This window comes from Bombina bombina, unplaced genomic scaffold, assembly GCF_027579735.1.
Source record: "Bombina bombina isolate aBomBom1 unplaced genomic scaffold, aBomBom1.pri scaffold_565, whole genome shotgun sequence".
In the NCBI taxonomy this organism is placed as follows: Eukaryota; Metazoa; Chordata; class Amphibia; order Anura; family Bombinatoridae; genus Bombina; species Bombina bombina.
In genome coordinates this window covers 275,612-299,061 of record NW_026511051.1, presented here as the reverse complement: position 1 = coordinate 299,061, position 23,450 = coordinate 275,612, and the positions used below count along the sequence as shown (strand labels likewise).

Genomic DNA, 23,450 nt, shown 5'->3' with positions numbered 1-23,450 from the left:
TCTCTCTCTAACCCTCTGTGTGTGATTGTCTCTCTCTCTAACCCTCTGTGTGTGATTGTCTCTCTCTCTCTAACCCTCTGTGTGTGATTGTGTCTCTCTCTAACCCTCTGTGTGTGATTGTCTCTCTCTCTATCTCTAACCCTCTGTGTGTGATTGTGTCTCTCTCTCTCTTTCTCTCTCTCTCTCTAAACCTCTGTGTGTGATTGTCTCTCTCTCTCTCTCTCTCTCTCTCTCTTTCTCTCTATCTCTAACCCTCTGTGTGTGATTGTGTCTCTCTCTCTCTTTCTCTCTCTAACCCTCTGTGTGTGATTGTGTCTCTCTCTCTCTTTCTCTCTCTCTCTAACCCTCTGTGTGTGATTGTGTCTCTCTCTAACCCTCTGTGTGTGATTGTGTCTCTCTCTCTCTAACCCTCTGTGTGTGATTGTGTCTCTCTCTAACCCTCTGTGTGTGATTGTGTCTCTCTCTCTCTAACCCTCTGTGTGTGATTGTGTGTGTCTCTCTCTCTCTTTCTTTCTCTCTCTAACCCTCTGTGTGTGATTGTGTCTCTCTCTCTCTTTCTCTCTCTCTAACCCTCTGTGTGTGATTGTGTCTTTCTCTAACCCTCTGTGTGTGATTGTGTCTCTCTCTTTCTCTCTCTCTCTCTAACCCTCTGTGTGTGATTGTGTCTCTCGCTCTCTCTCTAACCCTCTGTGTGTGATTGTGTCTCTCTCTAACCCTCTGTGTGTGATTGTGTCTCTCTCTAACCCTCTGTGTGTGATTGTGTCTCTCTCTCTTTCTCTCTAACCCTCTGTGTGTGATTGTGTCTCTCTCTCTCTCTCTTTCTTTCTCTCTCTCTCTAACCCTCTCTGTGTGTGATTGTGTCTCTCTCTCTAACCCTCTGTGTGTGATTGTGTCTCTCTCTAACCCTCTGTGTGTGATTGTGTCTCTCTTTCTCTCTCTCTCTCTAACCCTCTGTGTGTGATTGTGTGTCTCTCTCTAATCCTGTGTGTGATTGTGTCTCTAGCTCTCTCTCTAACCCTCTGTGTGTGATTGTGTCTCTCGCGCTCTCTCTAACCCTCTGTGTGCGATTGTGTCTCTCTCTTTCTCTCTCTAACCCTCTGTGTGTGATTGTGTCTCTTTCTTTCTCTCTCTCTCTCTCTAACCCTCTGTGTGTGATTGTGTCTCTCTCTAACCCTCTGTATGTGATTGAATCATTGTGTCTCTCTCTCTTTCTCTCTCTCTAACCCTCTGTGTGTGATTGTCTCTCTCTCTCTTTATTTCTCTCTCTCTAACCCTCTGTGTGTGATTATGTGTCTCTCTTTCTCTCTCTAACCTCTGTGTGTGATTGTGTCTCTCTCTTTCTCTCTCTCTAACCCTCTGTGTGATTGTGTCTCTCTTTCTCTCTCTCTCTAACCCCTCTGTGTGTGATTGTGTCTCTCTCTCTTTCTCTCTAACCCTCTGTGTCTCTCTCCCCCGTCTGTCTCTCCCTCTCCCCCCGAATGCTTCTCTGTGTTTCTGTCTTCCTTTTATTTAATTAATGAATTGATAAAGCCACACCATCAGGTGGCACTATTTAAAGGGGTGAGGCCAAGCGCCCCACCATCTTTAGATTTCACCAGCCGCCACTGGATCAAGACATTTTTATATTTACTGCATAATGAAAGAATCTATAAGCATAATTTGCAGCATTAAAGTAAAAAGTATGTTTTAAACATATTTTAATGGGCATGGATTTCTAGATCTCATAATCAGAGCAAGCCTTGTGTTATCTGGCAAGAGTTTCTGTTACAATCCTTTTAGACTAAAATCAGATGTTTACTAAGTTGACCAGTTTTCCAAGACACCATTTAAAGGGACATGAAACCCATATCAATCCCATATGCAAATTTAAATAACTTTCCAATTTACATCTAATATCTAATTTTTTTTTATTCTTTTGATATCCTTTGTTGAAAATCATATCTAAATATGCTCAGTAGCTGCTGATTGGTGGCTGCACATAGATACCACATGTGATTGGCTCACCCATGTGCATTGCTATTTCTTCAACAAAGGATATCTAATGAATGAAGGCGTATCCTAGCCACTGCCTCACCAGCCTCTGACGTCACTGCACGTCACTGCAATCAAGTAATAGCTGCATAAACCATAGGTATTTTATCAATCAATGAAGCCACAGAATTAGGAACAGGATACATAGCTGAGATAATTTGCCAAACATTTTCATGAAAGATATAGTATATTGTCAAAAAGACCAAATTCAACAGCTCAGTGGCTTGTTTTAAGGCCCAGTTACCTCCTGGGAGTAGCTTCTTTTAGACCAATTGTGCTTTTCACAAAGGAAATCTTCCCTAAAGTATATAAGTCTGATCCCACCTAACAAGGTCAGTCCAGCCCCAAAATACCAGGCAATTCTACTCTGAACAAAGGAAATGTCAACCACAGACGATTCAGATAGATAATGCAATTTTAAACAACTTTCCAATTTACTTCTGTTATCTAATTTGCTTTTGTTCTCCTGTTATCCTTTGTTAAAAAGTAGACTAACTATCATCAAAGCACTAATTGAAGCTAGCTGCTGATTGGTGGGTACACACAATTGTGTCTAGTCACTGGCTTACCGGAGATGTTTGGCTAGCGCCAAGTCGTGCATTGCTGGACCTTCAACAAAAGATAAGAGAATTAAGTAAATTTGATCCTACAAGTACATTGGAAAGCTGTTTAAAATTGTACATTCTATCTAAAATTTTAGGTTTCATGTCCCTTTAATAGTAATAATTACTGAGGGTGATTATTTTACAATGGAGATTTGTTAGACTGGATTTATGAAGGCAAATGTGTCTACATACATTTTTCATTCCCTACACAGGGTCATTGCTCTTGAACATTTTCTCCCTTTTGTGTTCCCAATAATCCTTTTTACCTGCTGGAATGTATTGAATCGTTTACAAATATCCCCTTTGCCTTTATTTTGTCATTTAAAATAACAGATTTTGTCTTTTAAAACTGCCACCTACACTGAAAATGTTAATACTGCAGTACTGGATATACAAAAGTATGTAAGCAAGAGGCAGCAGCAGAAATCAGGTGAGAGCTTTGAATACATTGAACTCTGAGTGCTTGCCGGAGTACATTTCCTGTTCATAAAATGTTCAATGCTTTCACTTTTTCTCTTATTGAAGGTATTTTTCGTGTGAAGTGCCTCCCAGTCAGACCATGTTCTCATTTCTAGGAACCTCAGGCATTTCTATACTGTCAGAAGCAGTACAGAATTGAGATTAAGCTAGTATTCCAAGAAAAAAAATACATCTGGTTGCGATCATCTATAAAATGTAGTGATTACATACTACCATCTGTACCATATAAATGGCAACAATTGTGTAAAAATTCTCCAGGATGCTCAGGACAAGTATGCTTGTAAGGGCCAAGGGAATTCAGGCGTGGGTACTGGAAAGAAGACTACTGCTTTCTTGTGTGTAGAAATAGTTATGGAAATGAAAATGTATCAGGACGTTCTTGCTAAAACATTTAATTGAAGGTGAGGTGTAGGATACATGGTGAGCACCTTATGTGGCCTACAGATGAGATCAAGAAATGGTGTTTGGATGTATATAAAAGGTAATATCTAGGTGGGCACAATAGAATAGAATGTCACACATATGGGGAGGTATGCATAGAATCGGCTCAGGTCTTGAATAATAGTACTGTAGGTTTGAAAGGATGTTCCTGTGCAAATAAATTATAACAAATTAACTTATAATAGATGTGGGTGTTGTCCTTACCCGTGAGGAACTGATCCATGTACATTTTAAATATAAACAGCTAAAATCTAAATTCTTAAAACCAAAAAAACCCACAGGTAATCCAGCACACGTCACTGATACCCTTTAATAAAAGTTTCTTTGTTAAGCTTATTAAGCCTTTAAGGGTCAAAATCTTGTGTTTATATTATTTTCTTTTGTACATTTTTAGTTTCCGAAAAAATTATAACCATGAATTGTATAAAATATTTGAACACTTTAATTGGATAAAGTTTGATGTTATACAGGGAGTGCAGAATTATTAGGCAAATGAGTATTTTGACCACATCATCCTCTTTATGCATGTTGTCTTACTCCAAGCTGTATAGGCTTGAAAGCCTACTACCAATTAAGCATATTAGGTGATGTGCATCTCTGTAATGAGAAGGGGTGTGGTCTAATGACATCAACACCCTATATCAGGTGTGCATAATTATTAGGCAACTTCCTTTCCTTTGGCAAAATGGGTCAAAAGAAGGACTTGACAGGCTCAGAAAAGTCACAAATAGTGAGATATCTTGCAGAGGGATGCAGCACTCTTAAAATTGCAAAGCTTCTGAAGCGTGATCATCGAACAATCAAGCGTTTCATTCAAAATAGTCAACAGGGTCGCAAGAATCGTGTGGAAAAACCAAGGCGCAAAATAACTGCCCATGAACTGAGAAAAGTCAAGCGTGCAGCTGCCAAGATGCCACTTGCCACCAGTTTGGCCATATTTCAGAGCTGCAACATCACTGGAGTGCCCAAAAGCACAAGGTGTGCAATACTCAGAGACATGGCCAAGGTAAGAAAGGCTGAAAGACGACCACCACTGAACAAGACACACAAGCTGAAACGTCAAGACTGGGCCAAGAAATATCTCAAGACTGATTTTTCTAAGGTTTTATGGACTGATGAAAAGAGAGTGAGTCTTGATGGGCCTGTGGCTGGATTGGCAAAGGGCAGAGAGCTCCAGTCCGACTCAGACGCCATAAAGGTGGAGGTTGAGTACTGGTTTGGGCTGGTATCATCAAAGATGAGCTTGTGGGGCCTTTTCGGGTTGAGGATGAAGTCAAGCTCAACTCCCAGTCCTACTGCCAGTTTCTGGAAGACACCTTCTTCAAGCAGTGGTACAGGAAGAAGTCTGCATCCTTCAAGAAAAACATGATTTTCATGCAGGACAATGCTCCATCACACGCGTCCAAGTACTCCACAGCGTGGCTGGCAAGAAAGGGTATAAAAGAAGAAAATCTAATGACATGGCCTTCTTGTTCACCTGATCTGAACCCCATTGAGAACCTGTGGTCCATCATCAAATGTGAGATTTACAAGGAGGGAAAACAGTACACCTCTCTGAACAGTGTCTGGGAGGCTGTGGTTGCTGCTGCACGCAATGTTGATGGTGAACAGATCAAAACACTGACAGAATCCATGGATGGCAGGCTTTTGAGTGTCCTTGCAAAGAAAGGTGGCTATATTGGTCACTGATTTGCTTTTGTTTTGTTTTTGAATGTCAGAAATGTATATTTGTGAATGTTGAGATGTTATATTGGTTTCACTGGTAAAAATAAATAATTGAAATGGGTATATATTTGTTTTTTGTTAAGTTGCCTAATAATTATGCACAGTAATAGTCACCTGCACACACAGATATCCCCCTAAAATAGCTAAAACTAAAAACAAACTAAAAACTACTTCCAAAACTATTCAGCTTTGATATTAATGAGTTTTTTGGGTTCATTGAGAACATGGTTGTTGTTCAATAATAAAATTAATCCTCAAAAATACAACTTGCCTAATAATTCTGCACTCCCTGTACCTATAACAAATAAATACTCCTCTACCCCTTCAGTCACAAACATCTTTGCTTTACTAACATTTCTGTTACCAACAAGTAGCTTTTGTGTCTTGTACAAAATCTGAGAATTTGCAATAATGGATACATATGGGGTAGATCAGAAGTTGGTGGGTGCAAATTACAAACAAACTTCTCTAGGCAGAACAGACGAGAAGTGGAAATGTTTCACATTTGCAGCTTGATTTATTTTCGCTGGAAACTTGAAATACAAATTTAAAGTACAGAAGTTATGTTCACATTAACATGGATGTTATATGAACAAAATTGCTTATGAAGCAAACATTTTTATAGACTTTCGCCTTAGATTAACACAGATCATAAAACTAAATTCCACACCAACCTGCCATATAGCACAGATTGTTTAAGTGGCCTGAAATGGAAAAGGATTGTAAAATAAATACAATGCGGACAAATTTCTTGTAGGACGCCTCTCATACAGAAAATAACCAAGAATACACATTTTCACATCATACATATATAATTGACTAATCCCCCCCCCCTAATTGTTTGGAATTAAAACCCTGCACCACTAAAGAGGGATTGCAGACAGTTGCACAGCAAAGGACTGCAAATTCCTCCTTGTGTTGAGGTTAATCTCAAAAGGCAACAGAATGAACTTAACTATTAGACATTTGTGAGCCATTATTAAGATTAAAGTGCCTTGGAAACATATCCTGAAATGAACATAAAATGTGTTTCCTTCAAAAAGAAATTTCATTTACAACAAATTGGGATATTGTATTAAAATAAAATCATTTTTACATTAACTCCCTGAATATCAACAGTATACAATATTTTCTACTGTTTACAAATTATGGACTGACTGTACGACAAAGTGGTTCAGAGGCATCCGATATTAAGATAAAATGCCAGCTTTCCCAACTGGTAATACTTCAGGTAAGTAATCTTCAATATAAATTATTTAATGTCGATTAGCAGTTCAAGAAGTTTTTATAGCATCAGTTATGTCAAGTCGGCCATGCTTAATTCTGGCAACGGTTCTCTCCAAAAGGAAAAGGAGCTGAAATCTGGATACGTGAATGCAGAATTCTGTTCTTTATCAAGCAGTGGAAAAACATGTTCCACCAGCTCACTCAGTCTGCTATACCTACAAAAAAAATGAATGTACATATCAAATATATGAAAAAGAAAACAAAATAAAAAATGGTAAATAAAAAATATGCTTACTGACAACTTTCATCTAATTTAGATTCAAATTAGCTTAAAGACACATTAAAGACTAAATACATGCTATTCACCTCCCACTTATCATGGGTGTTGTCATTAGGGAACTTAAAAGGGATATGACACCCACATTTTTTCTTTTATGATTTAGAAAGAGAATGCAATTTTAAACATCTTTCTAATTTACTTATATTATCTCATTTGTTTTATTCTCTTGATATTCTTTGCTGAAAAACATATCTAGATATGCTCAGTAGCTGATGATTGGTTGCTGCACATAGAAGCCTTGTGTGATTGGCTCACCATGTGCATTGCTTTTTCTTCAACTAAGGATATCTAAAAAATGAAGCAAAATAAATAATAGAAGTAAATTGTAATGTTGTTTAAATTTCTATTCTCTATCTGAATCATGAAATTAAGATTTTGGGTTTAGTGGCCCTTTAAGATACACTACAGGTATTTGAAGAAGAGTTGCTGCCCATGTGCAAACAGCACTGGAATGTAGTGAAATCCATTTTATCCTAGAATTGAGCATTGCAATAGATTCAGAATGGTAGGCTTGCTGGGAAAGTTCCATTTCACTCTCTCTTGCATGGGTGTGGATTTCATTAAAAGGCTAAGATGACAGATTTATATATCTTGGCTTCAGGAGAGGACTGGCAACTTATAGCCCAGGAGGCAAGTGCAACCCAGTCACTGAGCCATAGTAATCCCATTTTACAACTGATTAAAAAAATCTGTTTAAAATTGAATTGTAATGAAAAGGGTGCACTGTAAGCTCAAGTATATGAGAAAGATAAGCAATAGATTCTCAAAACACATATATACAGAAAAAAATAGATTTTCAGAATCAATTAACTACACACCTATGTTTCCAATCAAACTTAATTTCAGAATTTGTATTCTTTTTTTAAACCTCCCTATCACATATTATAGAATACAATACAATAGATATCCCAAAAGGAAAAAATAAATAAATATTAAACACAAAATAGCTAGCACTTGCTTAGATACACAAAGTTAGGTTAAAAGCAAAAATGTTGAATGCCCACTCTGGTTTGAAAATGCAGCCCCCTCAGTGTTTTTCATGCATCTAGAAAATGTACAAAAGGGTTTGCATCTCAGTGTGTTTGATTTGAAGCTAGCATGACCTTAATGCAGCTCCAAGGAACATCACCATTTGGCCACATGCTGTAACTAGTTCTTTTGTATGTTGTGCTGTATGTGCGTTGTATGTTGTGTTGTATGCGCGTTGTATGCTGTGTTGTATGCGCGTTGTACGTATAAATCAACAAATCCTGGAAGATAATAAACCCCAGCCATTGAAGAAATAGAAGCTGAAAAGAATTTGGATATTCAAATGATTCAAAACACTCAGAATGAACCATAAAATTAAAGATAAAGGTTTCCAAATGAACTTTGAAGTCTCCAGACTTGAATATTCTTCCCTGGGTTGTTTACAAACACACAGTACATGTGAGAAAACCTAATAAATCCCAACTAGAAGTATTCTATAAGGAAGAGTGGGGACATTTTTAAAAAAGCAACACTAGAAAAACTGGTAGTAAGAAATACTATCGGCTAGATTACGAGTTTTGCATTAGAGGCTATGCGGTGCTAACAAGCAGTTTATGCTCACCGCTCACTTACAGACAGCGTTGGTATTACAGGTTTTTCCAAACCCGGCGTTAACCGCAAAAAAGTGATCGTAGAGCAAAATTTTGCTCCACGTCTCACCTCAATACCAGCGGTGCGTACGTTAGCGGTGAGCTGGCTGAACATGCTCGTGCACGATTTCCCCATAGGAATCAATGAGGGAGAGCCGGCTGAAAAAAAACCTAACACCTGCAAAAAAGCAGCGTTTATCTCCTAATGCAGTCCCATTGATTCCTATGGGGAAAATACATTTATGTCTACACCTAACACCCTAACATGAACCCTGAGTCTAAACAACCCTAATCTTACACTTATTAACCCCTAATCTGTCGCCCGACATCGCAGCCACCTACATTATACTTATGAAACCCTAATCTGCTGCCCCCAACATCGCCGACACCTACATTATATTTATTACCCCCTAATCTGCCGCCCCCAATGTGGCCGCCACCTACCTACATTTATAAACCCCTAATCTGCCGCCCCCAATGTTTCCGCCACTATATTAAAGTTATTAACCCCTAAACCTAAGTCTAACCCTAACACCCACTAACATGAATAGAATTTAAATAAATATAAATAAAAATAACTATCATTAACTAAATTATTCCTATTTAAAACTAAATACTTACCTATAAAATAAACCCTAAGCTAGCTACAATATAACTAATAGTTACATTGTAGCTAGCTTAGTGCTTATTTTTATTTTACAGGCAAGTTTGTATTTATTTTAACTAGGTAGAATAGTTACTAAATAGTTATTAACTATTTAATAACTACCTAGCTAAAATAAAGACATAAGTACCTGTAAAATAAAACCTAACCTAAGTTACAATTACACCTAACACCACTATAATTAAATTAATTCCCAAAATTAAATACAATTATTTAAAGTACAAAAAAACCAAAACACTAAATTACAGAAAATAATAAACAAATTACAAGATTTTTAAACTAATTACACCTAATCCCCCTAACAAAAAAAAAAGCCCTACCCTACACTAAATTACAAATAGCCCTTAAAAGGTCCTTTTGCGGGGCATTGCCCCAAAATAATCAGCTCTTTTACCTGTAAAAAAAAATACAAATCCCCCCCAACATTAAAACCCACCACCCACACAACCAACACTACTCTAAAACCCACCCAATCCCCCCTTAAAAAAAACTAACACTAACCCCCTGAAGATCACCCTACCGGGAGACGTATTTATCCAATCGGGCAGAAGTGGTCCTCCAGACGGGCAGAAGTCTTCATCCAGACGGCATCTTCTATCTTCATCCATCCGGCGCGGAGCGGGTCCATCTTCAAGACATCCGACGCGGAGCATCCTCTTCTTCCGACGGCTACGACTAAATGAAGGTACCTTTAAGTGACATCATCCAAGATGGCGTCCCTTCAATTCCGATTGGCTGATAGAATTCTATCAGCCAATCGGAATTGAAGGGACGCCATCTTGGATGTCATCATTTAAAGGAACTTTCATTCAGTCATAGCCGTCGGAAGAAGAGGATGCTCCGCGTTGGATGTCTTGAAGATGGACCTGCTCCGCGCCGGATGGATGAAGATAGAAGATGCCGTCTGGATGAAGACTTCTGCCCGTCTGGAGGACCACTTCTGCCCGGATGGATGAAGACATCTCCCGGAAGGGTGATCTTCAGGGGGTTAGTATTAGTTTTTTTTTTTAGGGGGGATTGGGTGGGTTTTAGAGTAGGGTTGGTTGTGTGGGTGATGGGTTTAAATGTTGGGGGGGATTTGTAATTTTTTTTTACAGGTAAAAGAGCTGATTACTTTGAGGCAATGCCCCGCAAAAGGCCCTTTTAAGGGCTATTTGTAATTTAGTGTAGGGTAGGGCTTTTTTTTTGTTAGGGGGATTAGGTGTAATTTGTTTATTATTTTCTGTAATTTAGTGTTTTGGTTTTTTTGTACTTTAAATAATTGTATTTAATTTTGGGAATTAATTTAATTATAGTGGTAGTGTTAGGTGTAATTGTAACTTAGGTTAGGTTTTATTTTACAGGTACTTATGTCTTTATTTTAGCTAGGTAGTTATTAAATAGTTAATAACTATTTTGTAACTATTCTACCTAGTTAAAATAAATACAAAACTTGCCTGTAAAATAAAAATAAACCCTAACATAGCTACAATGCAACTATTAGTTACATCTTGCTAGCTTAGGGTTTATTTTATAGGTAAGTATTTAGTTTTAAATAGGAATAATTTAGTTAATGATGGTTATTTTATTTAAATTATATTTAAGTTAGGGGGGAGATAGGGTTAGACTTAGATATAGGGGTTAATAACTTTAATATAGTAGTGGCGGCGACGTTGGGGGCGGCAGATTAGAGGTTAATAAAATGTAACTAGTGTTTGCGAGGTGGGAGTGTGGCGGTTTAGGGGTTAATATATTTATTATAGTGGCGGCAATGTCCGGTTCGGCAGATTAGGGGTTAAAAATTTTCTTTTAGTGTTTGCGATGTGGGAGGGCCTCGGTTTAGGAGTTAATAGGTAGTTTATGGGTGTTAGTGTACTTTTTAGCACTTTAGTTAAGAGTTTTATGCTACGGCGTTGTAGTGTAAAAAAAAAAAAAAACTACTGACTTTTAAATGCGGTACCAGTCTTGACAGGAGAGGGTCTAACGCTCACTTTTTGTCAGACTCTTAATACCGGCGCTATGCAAGTCCCATTGAAAAAAAGAGGATACGCAATTGACGTAAGTGGATTTGCGGTATTTCCGAGTCTGGCCAAAAAAGTGAGCGGTACACCTGTACCTTCAAGACTCGTAATACGAGCGTGCATTAAAAAGCAGCGTTGGGATCGTCCAACGCTTCTTTTTAAGCCTAACGCTAAACTTGCAATCTAGCCGTATGTTTTTAAAGGGAGCCTCTGGGGCAACATAAGCGCTAGACATGTGCATTCGGCAATTTGTTTGCTAAATAAATGCTGAATATGGCCTCTTTCCAGGGCCAGATGTATTAGTCTGAAAGTACAACACACAAAGATCTGGATTTGCACTTTCACACAAAAAAAATCTAGTGCCAAAAAAAAGAGCCAAATGCTGCTTCCCTCAGCCATATCTGGCATTTGTTTTTTAAATCATTGGAGTGTATGTTTAGTAAGCACTAGAAGTGAATCCCAACTGCTCTAGTTGAAGGATGAGTATGAGCCAATACTTGACAAACTGTATAACCATCCATAAGTACTGGAATGCAAACCTTGCTAAAAAAAACCCTATCATGTAGAAATGTTAAACAATGGCATAACTTAATACAGGTCATGTTAGTATTTTAAATCATTCAAGAAGAGTAGCTATCCCAGACTTTATAGTACTGTAAACATATACACCTTTTCCTTATCTGAATCGGAGCTATGTAATTTGGAATATTAATAATAATAATACTGTTGTTGGATGTCAAATGCACTACTGAGACTGTTACCTTAAAGGGATAGTCCACACCAAAACTGGTATTGTTTAAAAAGATAGATAACACCTTTACTACCCATTACATAGCTTTGCACAATCAACATTGTTATATTAATATACTTTATAAAACATTTAAACCTCTACATTTCTGCCTGTTTCTAAGCCACCACAGACAGCCACTTATCATATGTTTTTTTTATTGGCTTTTCCCAACAGGAGACTGCTAGTTGATGCAGGCCATACAGATAACATTGTGGTCATGCCCAGGGAGTTATTTAAGAGTTAGCACAACACAGTACTAAAATGCAAGTAAATAGATTATAAATAAATAAATATATTATATCTGTTTGTAAACCAAAGCTCAATACTTCATGAGAACAGTGGAACATTTTTGATTACTTAACTAATCTGAACCCCACTGGGAGTGTAATTTCTTCTGCTGGCTGTGTTTACACAGCCTTTCAATAGCATAGACTCCAGTATAGAAACTTTCAGTATAGGTGGGGATACTACAGGCTAAATCAGCTATTTCAAATGCCAAAATAAGGGTAATGGAGCAATTTGTAAACTATTTAATACACTCCACCAGGTAAAATGGATCACTGGAAAAAATTTAAAGGGGAGAAACTTTTTGGCTAAATGGCTTTAAAGGAGCTTACAATACAGTCTTGCTCTTTTAACTTGTACAAACAAATCTACCTATCTTGCATTGATTCAATGGAAAGACAGACAAATATTTTAATATGTATTATTATTATTATTATGTTGTACTGTATATACAGATTGCACATGGGCATATATACATGAATACAGTGATCTAATGGAATTGATACATTAAAAAATATAATTAGGAAATTAATTGAGCCATATAACTGTAAATCAGTGCGATTGATCCATTATCATTACATGTTACTATTTTATTGGTTTTGGACAATAGAAAAAGCTATAATGTAATTAAAAAAAAGGTCCTTACGATGTCTTGTTGCCTTTTGTTAGTTCCTGTATTAACTCGCCTTTTGGATTCACAGTAAATATTCTACATTCTGGTACTCCTACTTTCATGTAAGCAAAAACATCCTGTAATAAAATAAAAATGATTGTTTTTAAATGATCACATTACAGAGTTCTCCGTTATACAAAATATTTAAATGAGCAAAGCCGCACATCATCATCTCAAGACACAAACTGTCAAGCAGCAGAAGAAAAAATGCGTGTTTAAAGCAATAAAGTTACTGTAATGAGAGGCAGAAGGCTCTTTACAAAGCATCCAACTCTAAACATTTCAACACAGAAGCAGAGCAGCAATCCAGGGATTTTGCTCATATTCCCAAGCTATGGGCCTCAGGAAACAATGAGTCATGGGGAAATGAGCCCGGGCTGAAGAGGTTGGGAAGATGCACACTTCCACGGGGATTCATTTCTCTTGATATCCTTTGGCTCTCAGCCGCTTTTGTTGAACATAAAATAGGAGAGAGATTAAGGGAAAAAAATACAAAACAGAAAAAAAAATGTTTACGTGATTGAGTTTTACCTCAAGCAAAGGTCCCGAACACAAGGCCTCTCTCCAAACATGTCCAAAAAAGGACTGTGATAAATTCATGATTAAAAACATAATACAGTAAGATGGCAATAGCTCAAAAATACAACAAAAAAAAAAGCATTTTTACTTAAAAAAACAATATTCAAAAAGAGAGTGTAAGGTGAGAGGAAAAAAAAAAGAGAAAACCTAAACAAGGGTTGCTGAAAAAAAAGTGTTTAAAATGAGTAACTTATAAAAAGAGAGAAATCGATATATAGATTTTTGTGCGGTATATGACACCGAGCTATGGTTGTACAATCTCAGTCCTCTCTCACAAGGGGGTAAACGTTATGGGTCAGCTGCTGACAAACCTCACAAGAATCATTGAAACATTTTCATTACCTCACAGAACATACTTACATTGGGACGGTTTCCAAAAGCAGCATAAAATGGTTGCTTGTAGGGAGCAAATAAGTTTTTGATATCATCAAGGCACTCAATCTTGAACTTTTCAGGTTTCTTTTCTATGACCTCCCTAAAACATCAAAAAAGTGACACAAAAATAGTAACAATAAATATTTACAATCCCCACAGAGGTAATTTTGACTGGGCTCCCTCTTCAACTCATGGAATATGCTACCAATTATTGTGTTTTTTTTTTTTTTTGTAGTGTGCCTTAACGAGCTTGTGCAAATCAGTGTAGGAGCTCATTTGCATTTGGTTTCTTAGTGGCCACACAAGCAGATCATCTAAAAACATACTTGTTTGTGTTTTCAAAATGTGTGTACCTGAACTGCTCTAGAAAAAGCAAACCATAGCACATTTTGTTAATAATTATAATATGCTTCTAGAATACATTTTTATACCTGCATGTTTTTAGCTATTTGGCCTACATTTCAACCGCATAACTTCACTTGGTTTTCGCTCCACATTATTTAGCATGTTATCCAGTAAGAACTTGTATGTGAAATAACAATCCTATAATATAAAAGGCCAAGTGTGTTTGTCCAAAGCTGTCATGCGCAGTAGAGACAGCGCAAGGACAAACACACCTGGCCTTAGAGTCTACCTGATCTGCTGTCCGGCGTGACAACGATGGGCGGGAGTGGGCATGGCCGGGCATGTGAGAGAGAGATCAAAAGAGAGGGGGGAGAGAGAAATCAAAAGAGAGGGGGGGGGGAGAGAAAGAGAGGGGAGAGCGCAAAAGAGAGGGGGGAGAGAGCGCAAAAGAGAGAGGTGGAAGAGAGAAAGCAAAAGAGAGGGAGGAGAAAGAGCAAAAGAGAGGTGGAGCGAGAGAGAGTGCAAAAGAGAGAGAGAGAGCAAAAGAGAGGGAGGAGAAAAAGAGCAAAAGAGAGGTGGAGCGAGAGAGAGCGCAAAAGAGAGAGGGAGAGAGCGCTAAAGAGAGAGGGAGAGAGCGCAAAAGAGAGAGGGAGAGAGCGCAAAAGAGAGAGGGAGAGAGCGCAAAAGAGAGGGAGAGAGCGCAAAAGAGAGAGGGAGAGAGCGCAAAAGAGAGAGGGAGAGCAAAAGAGAGGGAGGAGAAAAAGAGCAAAAGAGGTGGAGCGAGAGAGAGCGCAAAAGAGAGAGGGAGAGAGCGCTAAAGAGAGAGGGAGAGAGCGCAAAAGAGAGAGGGAGAGAGCGCAAAAGAGAGAGGGAGAGAGCGCAAAAGAGAGAGGGAGAGAGCGCAAAAGAGAGAGGGAGAGAGCGCAAAAGAGAGAGGGAGAGAGCGCAAAAGAGAGGGGGAGAGAGCGCAAAAGAGGGGGGAGAGCGAAAAAGCAAAAGAGAGCGGGGGGAGAGATAAAGCAAGGGGTGGAAACATTTAGAATGAATTATATAAAATTATTTGGATAAGGGAGTTTATACAGGATATGGGCTCCATATCGGTACTTAGAAGAGAGGACATTTTATCAGTGGTTAAACCTTTGTCTCATTTATTTACATCTTAACTTTCACTTGTTTTGGAGACTAAATTAAACTAAATCTGAAGTTTTATAAAATCACCTCCTCTTACGTCTCTTACCTAAAAATCTAAATTAGTGGCAACTTAGTCTATCATAACTAAAAAAAAAATGCTCGACTAAAATGGCCATTATAGCGACAAAATGACATTAGAGCAAGTAATTGTATCACTAGTGATGCTGCAGCTCTATGTGTTTAACCCCCGTGAATGGTAAACTTTAGCTAATCAAATGCCATATATGTAGTCTTTACAATTAAAAAAAAACAAAATTTATGCTTACCTGATAAATTTCTTTCTCTTGCGATGTATCGAGTCCACGGATTCATCCAATACTTGTCGGATATTCTCTGTTCCAACAGGAAGTGGCAAAGAGAGCACCCACAGCAGAGCTGTCTATATAGCTCCTCCCCTAACTCCACCCCCCAGTCATTCGACCAAAGGTTAGGAAGAAAAAGGAGAAACCATAGGGTGCAGAGGTGACTGAAGTTTTTTAATAAAATATACTACCTGTCTTAAATAGACAGGGCGGGCCATGGACTCGATACATTGCAAGAGAAAGAAACTTATCAGGTAAGCATAAATTTTGTTTTCTCTTGCAAGATGTATCGAGTCCACAGATTCATCCAATACTTGTGGGATACCAATTCCAAAGCTTTAGGACACGGATGAAGGGAGGGACAAGACAGGTACCTAAACGGAAGGCACCACTGCTTGTAGAACCTTTCTCCCAAAAATAGCCTCCGAAGAAGCAAAAGTATCAAATTTGTAAAATTTGTAAAAAGTATGAAGCAAAGACCAAGTCGCAGCCTTACAAATCTGTTCAACAGAAGCCTCATTTTTAAAAGCCCATGTGGAAGCCACTGCTCTAGTAGAGGCCAGCAGTCTCATAAGCCAAACGGATGAAGCTTTTCCCCCAAAAAGAAAGAGGTTGCCGTAGCCTTTTGACCTCTCCGCTTTCCAGAATAGACAACAAAGATGTTTGACAGAAATCTTTAGTTGCTTGTAAGTAGAACTTTAAAGCACGAACCACATCTAGGTTGTGCAACAGACGTTCCTTCTTGGAAGAAGGATTAGGACACAGAGAAGGAACAACAATTTCCCGATTGATATTCCTATTAGAAACAACCTTAGGAAGAAATCCAGGTTTGGTACGCAAAACCACCTTATCCGCATGGAAAACAAGGTAAGGTGAGTCACACTGTAAAGCAGATAATTCAGAAACTCTTCGAGCCGAAGAGATAGCTACTAAAAACAGAACTTTCCAAGATAAAAGCTTAATATCTATGGAATGCATAGGTTCAAACGGAACCCCTTGAAGAACCTTAAAAACTAAATTTAAACTCCATGGCGGAGCAACAGGTTTAAACACAGGCTTGATTCTAACTAAAGCCTGACTAAACGCCTGGAACATCTGCCAGACGCTTGTGTAAAAGAATATACAAAGCAGATCTGTCCTTTTAAGGAACTAGCTGATAATCCCTTCTCAAATCCTTCTTGTAGAAAAGACAATATCATAGGAATCCTAATCTTACTCCATGAGTAACCCTTGGATTCACACCAATAAAGATATTTTCACCATATCCTATGATAGATTTTCCTGGTGACAGGCTTTCTATCCTGAATCAAGGTATCAATGACAGACTCAGAGAAACCACGCTTTGATAAAATCAGGCGTTCAATCTCCAAGCAGTCAGACGCAGAGAAATTAGATTTGGATGTCACCTCGCCACAGCTCTGCTGTGGCGCCTACCTGCCCTTCAACTGATAACCCAACACAGTTATAGGAAAATGAAGACCCTGAGAGGAATCTGCTATGCGACCGTCTCTTCCGGCTTCTCTATGCGCACTGAAGGCGCGAAAATAGGCCCCGCCCATCTGCTATGATGGGAGACTGAACCATAATAGACCGCATGGGAAGCGGTTAGAAAGAACATACAGGCCATGTGGAACCCCCTAGCATAAACGAGCAGCTCTCAACCTGCCCGAAATCACAGTGTCTCATCCCAAGAACGTTAAGCCCCACAGAAGTGCCATGAAACATAAATAAAGCATTTCAATAAAAAAACTTTGAATAAAATCACTTTCAATAAGAATAGCACAGGACTAGTCCCCATTTGTTATGGACTATACTTGCCCCACAAGTGCCAAACTGCAGATCATTAATTCTGAACCGGGTCCCCTCAGAATTATATATAGACTGCACATACCTCAAGGTGTCTGTAAGCACCAGCCGCTCCCCACACTGCAGGCTATACTGTATTTCCCCAGATTCTGTGGGAAGGAACTCGATCTCAGTTACAGCTGCTGAAATCATCAGACTCAAGGCAGAATTCTTCTTCCATCTTCTGCCTGAGTAAAAATAGTACACTCCGGTACCATTTGAAAATAAAAAATTCTTGAAGAAAAATTAAACTAAAATTAAACGAAAATTCTATCACCTCTTAAACTTTACCAGCTTCCTATGAGTACAGGCAAAGAGAATGACTGGGGGGCGGAGTTAGGGGAGGAGCTATATAGACAGCTCTACTGTGGGTGCTCTCTTTGCCACTTCCTGTTGGGAAGGAGAATATCCCACAAGTATTGGATGAATCCGTGGACTCGATACATCTTGCAAGAGAAAAAGGATTTCTACCTTTTTTTTTTTATCTATCCTTGAAAAGAGTTAATATTGTGCCTATAGTAAAGCTTCTATTACAATGTTATGCCGGCCCACTGGGATGAACTCTTTTTTTAATGAAAATTCCAATGAACATCCAAATCACTTGTGTGTTATATGAAGTCCAGACCTCTGAAAGCACTTAGGAATGGATGTAGGGAGTGGGTGGGAGTGTTCTCTATGTTACAGACTGTAACATAGAGAACACTCCCACCCACTCTCTACATCCTAAGTTAACAGTTACAGCCCAGCCAAACGAGGAAACGAAGGGGGGCAGAGAAAGAAGATACCATAAAGGATTATAAATCTTCCATTACACACCTCACACAGATCTGTACTTTGACTATGTGTTTAATCTCTTTATGGGCGTTAAACACAAGCTTTGCAGTGTTGACAGCAATAAAATGACATGCTCTCACGAATTAGAGCATTTCATTTTATCACTATGATGGTCCTTTAAGTATTTTATCTTTATTTGCATAACAAAAATAATGCTAACAAATGGTACAAATAGGTGAATATAGATTACAGATGTAAAACTGAACATTATGACCTTTCTTTGTGAAATCAACAACCAAAACACAAACAATAGATAATACTGGATTCTACTACCTGATTGTATTATAGTAAAAAAAAAACTGGTATAATAAATAAATAAGCCTGATCCACTAGCTTAAAAGAAAGTGTTATACTCTCAGTACTGAAACTAAAAAAAATAGAGAAATCTATCAAATTACTTTTTAAGTTTATCATTAGAGACTTAAAGGGACATGAAACCCAAACGTTTTCTTTTGTGATTCAGATAGAGAATACAATTTTAAACAACTTTCCAATTTACTTCCATTATTTAATTTGCTTCCTTCTCTTGTTATCCTTTGCTGAAAGGTTTATATAGGCAAGCTCAGGAGCAGAAAAGAACCTAGGTTCTAGCAGCTGATTGGTGGCTGCATATATATATATATATATATATATATATATACATACTGATTGTCATTGGCTGACCCATGTGTTCCGTTAGAAACCAGTAGTGCATAGCTGCTCTTTCAACAAATGATACCAAGAGAATGAAACAAATTAGATAACAGAAGTAAATTAGAAAGTTGTTTAAAATTGTATTCTCTATCTGAATCATGAAAGAAAAATTCTGGGTTTCATGACCCTTTAAGTGGAAAAGTATATAAAATAAGCAACAACGTCTGTAAAGTTGTATCATAATTAATATTAAATCAAAACAAACCTGTGGAATGCAGAGAAGAGGCTGCTGGGAGACAGCATTAGTGGTCCCCTGGGTAGGATAGTACCTCTGTCATTAACCCAGTGTAAATATCCCCTTGTCATATCTGCCATCCCAATGGCACGAGCTGAGCAGTACAGGAATTTGTACCCATTCCTGCAATGAAACAGAAAAATACTCAAACATTTTAACCACTGTTGTGAGCAAGAGAGCAATAAAATCTCAGTATAAGTTCCATCATGATAGAGAATCAACTGAACATCGTTACCACATTTATGTATTAAAGAAAAAGTTAAACCAGTTTGAAATCACATACTTTTCATAATATATGTTGACTGTGTGTATTCATATTATATGTTAACAGGAAGAGAGTCAATGGCATAAAAATGATTTTGTAATTTTAACTACTAGACTCTCACAATGAGAAGGTTGGAGCAGCCTTCTTTGTAGGACTTCCCTTATGTTATTGTTTGTTAATGCTTTATAATAAATGGCGATTCAGTACTGCTGATGTTTTCTAAGTAAGAGGGTTTTCCTCCTAGATCATATCTTTAAGCTCCCAGTCAGCCTATAGTAGTCCCTTATCTAGAGATGGTTGTAGCTGCACAGCTACACCTAGCTTTCATTACTTAGATATCTCAGGTCCTTCTTACATTCTCCTTCTGAAGTCATCCTATAGTAATATCTATAGATGATTGTAGCTTTATCTATAGATGATTGTAGCGTTGCCACTACACCTAGCTTTTCATTGGATATCGCAGGTCCTTCTTACATTCTCCTTCTGAAGTCATCCTATAGTAATATCTATAGATGATTGTAGCTTTATCTATAGATGGTTGTAGCTTTGCCACTACACCTAGCTTTCATTAATTAGATATCTCAGGTCCTTCTTACATTCTCCTTCTGAAGTCAGTCTATAGTATTATCTAGAGATGGTTGTAGCTATGCCACTACACATAGCTTTCATTAGATATCTCAGGTCCTTCTTACATTCTCCTTCTGAAGTCAGTCTATAGTATTATCTAGAGATGGTTGTAGTTGTGCTGCTACACCTAGCTTTCATTAATTAGATATCTCAGGTCCTTCTTACATTCTCCCTCTGAAGTCAGTCTATAGTATTATCTAGAGATGGTTGTAGCTATGCCACTACACATAGCTTTCATTAGCTATCTCAGGTCCTTCTTACATTCTCCTTCTGAAGTCAGTCTATAGTATTATCTAGTGATAGTTGTAGTTGTGCTGCTACACCTAGCATTCATTAATTAGATATCTCAGGTCCTTCTTACATTCTTCTTCTGAAGTCAGGGTTATTCTATTCTTACTGACTTATTGGCCTTGTATACCAGTTATGTAAAATATTATCAATGAAACTACCGAGCTACGTAGTTAAAGTATGTCTTTAGCTATCACTGCATACTAGGGTTTCAATATAATTTAGCAGTAAGTTATGTTCCTTCATGTTCAGACTATAGAGAGTATAAGAGGTCTGTTTTGCTGTGAAGGCAACTTCAGAGATATTAATGAGTATCTAAATATTGTATATGTTATGAACCTCTGTTATATTAATACAGAAAACATAATTTATGCTTACCTAATAAATTTAATTTATTTTCATGGTGGTAAGAGTCCACGATCCATGACTCCTGGGAACTACTCATCCTTGTTACTAGGAGGAGGCAAAGATTCCCAAACCCCAAGAGCGCTATAAAACCCCTCCCAACTCACTGGTAAATCAATCTGACTTATAGCCAAAAAAATAAAATAAAAGAACACAACTCAGACTTTTATGCACTTAAAAATGACTCACAGGCAAAAACCATTAAGCTGAGACCACTGTCTGGACTTTCCTACCAAAAGGCTGCCTCAGAAGAAGCAAAAACATCAAAATGGTAACATTTAGAACAAGTATACAAAGGAGGTCAAGAAGCTACCTTGCAAATTTGATCAACAGAAGCCTCATTCCTAAAAGCCCAAGAAGTGGTAAATGATTTAGTAGAAAGGGCAGAAATAAGTTTAGGTAGAGGCTGTCAGACTGATTTACCAGTGAGGTGGGAGAGGTTTTATAGAACTCTTGGGGTTTGGGAATCTTTGCCTCCTCCTAGTGGCAGGGGAGAGTAATTCCTAGGAGTAATGGATCGTGGACTCTCACCACCTGTACGGAACAAAATTAGTTACCATTCTATCCCTATACTCTAGTTTTTAGACCTAATATTGGGCCAGATTACAAGTGGAGCGCTAATTTTTCATGCGCACGTAAATGGCCAAATTTGCCCTTTTACGGGTGCGTGGTAAATAACCAACCATTACAAGTGGCTGGTTATTGCTAATGCGAGCTCGCTGTAGCAATTAGCACTCATAAAATGAACATGACCTCTGGTTAATTTTATAATGTCCCCCAATTGCCCCTAAAATTATGTATAGTGTTGCTTTATTAAAAAAATTATAAATATATAAGTATCTCTAATTTTATTTAAAAAACAAACAAAATTTATGCTTACCTGATAAATTTCTTTCTTTCCAGATATGGTGAGTCCACAACGTCATTAATTACTGTTGGGATATCACCCCTGTCCAGCAGGAGGAGGCAAAGAGCACCACAGCAAAGCTGTTAAGTATCACTCCCCTACCCACAATCCGCAGTCATTCAACCGAAGGAAAATGGAAACAAGGAATAACACAAAGGTGTAGAGGTGCCTGAGGTTTAGTAAAAAATAACTGTCTTACATTTAAGGGTGGGGTCGTGGACTCACCATATCCGGAAAGAAATAAATTTATCAGGTAAGCATAAATTTTGTTTTCTTTCCTAAGATATGTTGAGTCCATGACGTCATTAATTACTGCTGGGAAATAATACCCAAGCTAGAGGACACAGATGACTAGGGAGGGAAAACAAGACAGGCAGACCTAAACAGAAGGTATCACTGCTTGAAGAACCTTTCTCCCAAAAGTATCAAATTTGCAAAAAGTATGCAGAGAGGACCAAGTTGCAGCCTTGCAAATCTGTTCCACAGAAGCTTCATTTTTGAAAGCCCAAGAAGACGAAACAGCCCTAGTGGAATGAGCTGTTATTCTCTCAGGAGGCTGCTGTCCAGCAGTCTCATAAGCAAAATGGATCATACTTCTCAACCAGAGAGAAATAGAAGTATCTGTAGCTTTCTGACCTTTACATCCTAAGTCGCCTGTAGGTAGAATTTTAGAGCATGCACAACATCCAAGTTGTGCAACAAACGTTCCTTATGATAAGAAGGATTAGGACATAAAGAAGGAACAACAATTTCCTGGTTAATATTTCTACCAGAAACCACTTTAGGAAGAAAACCCAACTTAGTACGAAGAACCGCCTTATAAGCATGAAAGATAAGATAAGGCGAATCACACTGCAGGGTTGAGAGCTCCGAGACCCTCCAAGCAGAAGAAATAGCAATAAGAAACAAACACCTAGATTACAAGTTTTGCGTTGCGGCTTGTAACGCTGAAAATATGGCATTTTCAGCGTTAAAACAGCACTGCAGCAACAACAAGTTGTTGTCGGTATAGGTGTACCGCAAACCTTTTAGCCTGTAGCGCAACGTCAGTCCCGCACATGTAAAAATTAAATTTTTTCATGGGATTCCCATAGCGCCGGTATTACGAGTTTTGCGGAACATCTAAAAAGTGAGCGTTACAGCCTAAAACGACAAGATCCGTAACGCAATCTAAAGTCAGTAGTTATGAGTTTTACGCTACAAAGCTGTAACATAAAACTCATAACTAAAGTGTTACAAAGTGAATTAACACCCATAAACTACCTATTAACCCCTAAACTGAGGCCCTCCCGCATAGCAAACACTATAATAAATGTATTAACCCCTAATCAGCCGCTCCCGTCATCACCGCCACTAAAAAATGTACTAAACCCTATTCTGCCGCTCCCTGACATTGTTGCCACTATAATAAATGTATTAACCCCTAAACCGCAATCCCTCCCGCATTGCAAACACTATTTAAATATTATTCACCCCTAATCTGCTGTCCGCCCACACCGCCACTATAATAAACCTATAAACCCCTAAACCGAAAGCCCCCACAGCGAAATATACTAAAATAAGCTATTACCCCTAAACCGAAAGCCCCACCACATCAAAATAAATTTAAACTAGTAACCCCTAAATCTAACGACCCCCTAACTTTATATTAAAATTACAATTCCCCTAGCTTAAATTCA

The 23,450-nt window shown here is 38.2% G+C and overlaps 1 protein-coding gene across 4 annotated transcripts in view; it reads right to left on the bottom strand.

Annotated features, from left to right (window-relative positions):
* Positions 1 to 5,779: 5,779 nt before the first annotated feature.
* Positions 5,780 to 23,450, bottom strand: part of LOC128643579 (phosphatidate phosphatase LPIN2) — a 212,554-nt gene continuing 194,883 nt past the window's right edge. For all 4 annotated transcript variants that reach the window (XM_053696421.1, XM_053696420.1, XM_053696419.1 and 1 more), the window contains 4 exons: positions 19,250 to 19,402; positions 13,820 to 13,934; positions 12,854 to 12,957; positions 5,780 to 6,724 (listed from right to left, as the gene is read on the bottom strand). In XM_053696421.1, coding sequence (XP_053552396.1) covers positions 6,580 to 6,724; positions 12,854 to 12,957; positions 13,820 to 13,934; positions 19,250 to 19,402 — 517 coding nt within the window. In that variant the 3' untranslated portion in view covers positions 5,780 to 6,579. The remainder of the gene's footprint in view (positions 6,725 to 12,853; positions 12,958 to 13,819; positions 13,935 to 19,249; positions 19,403 to 23,450) is intronic.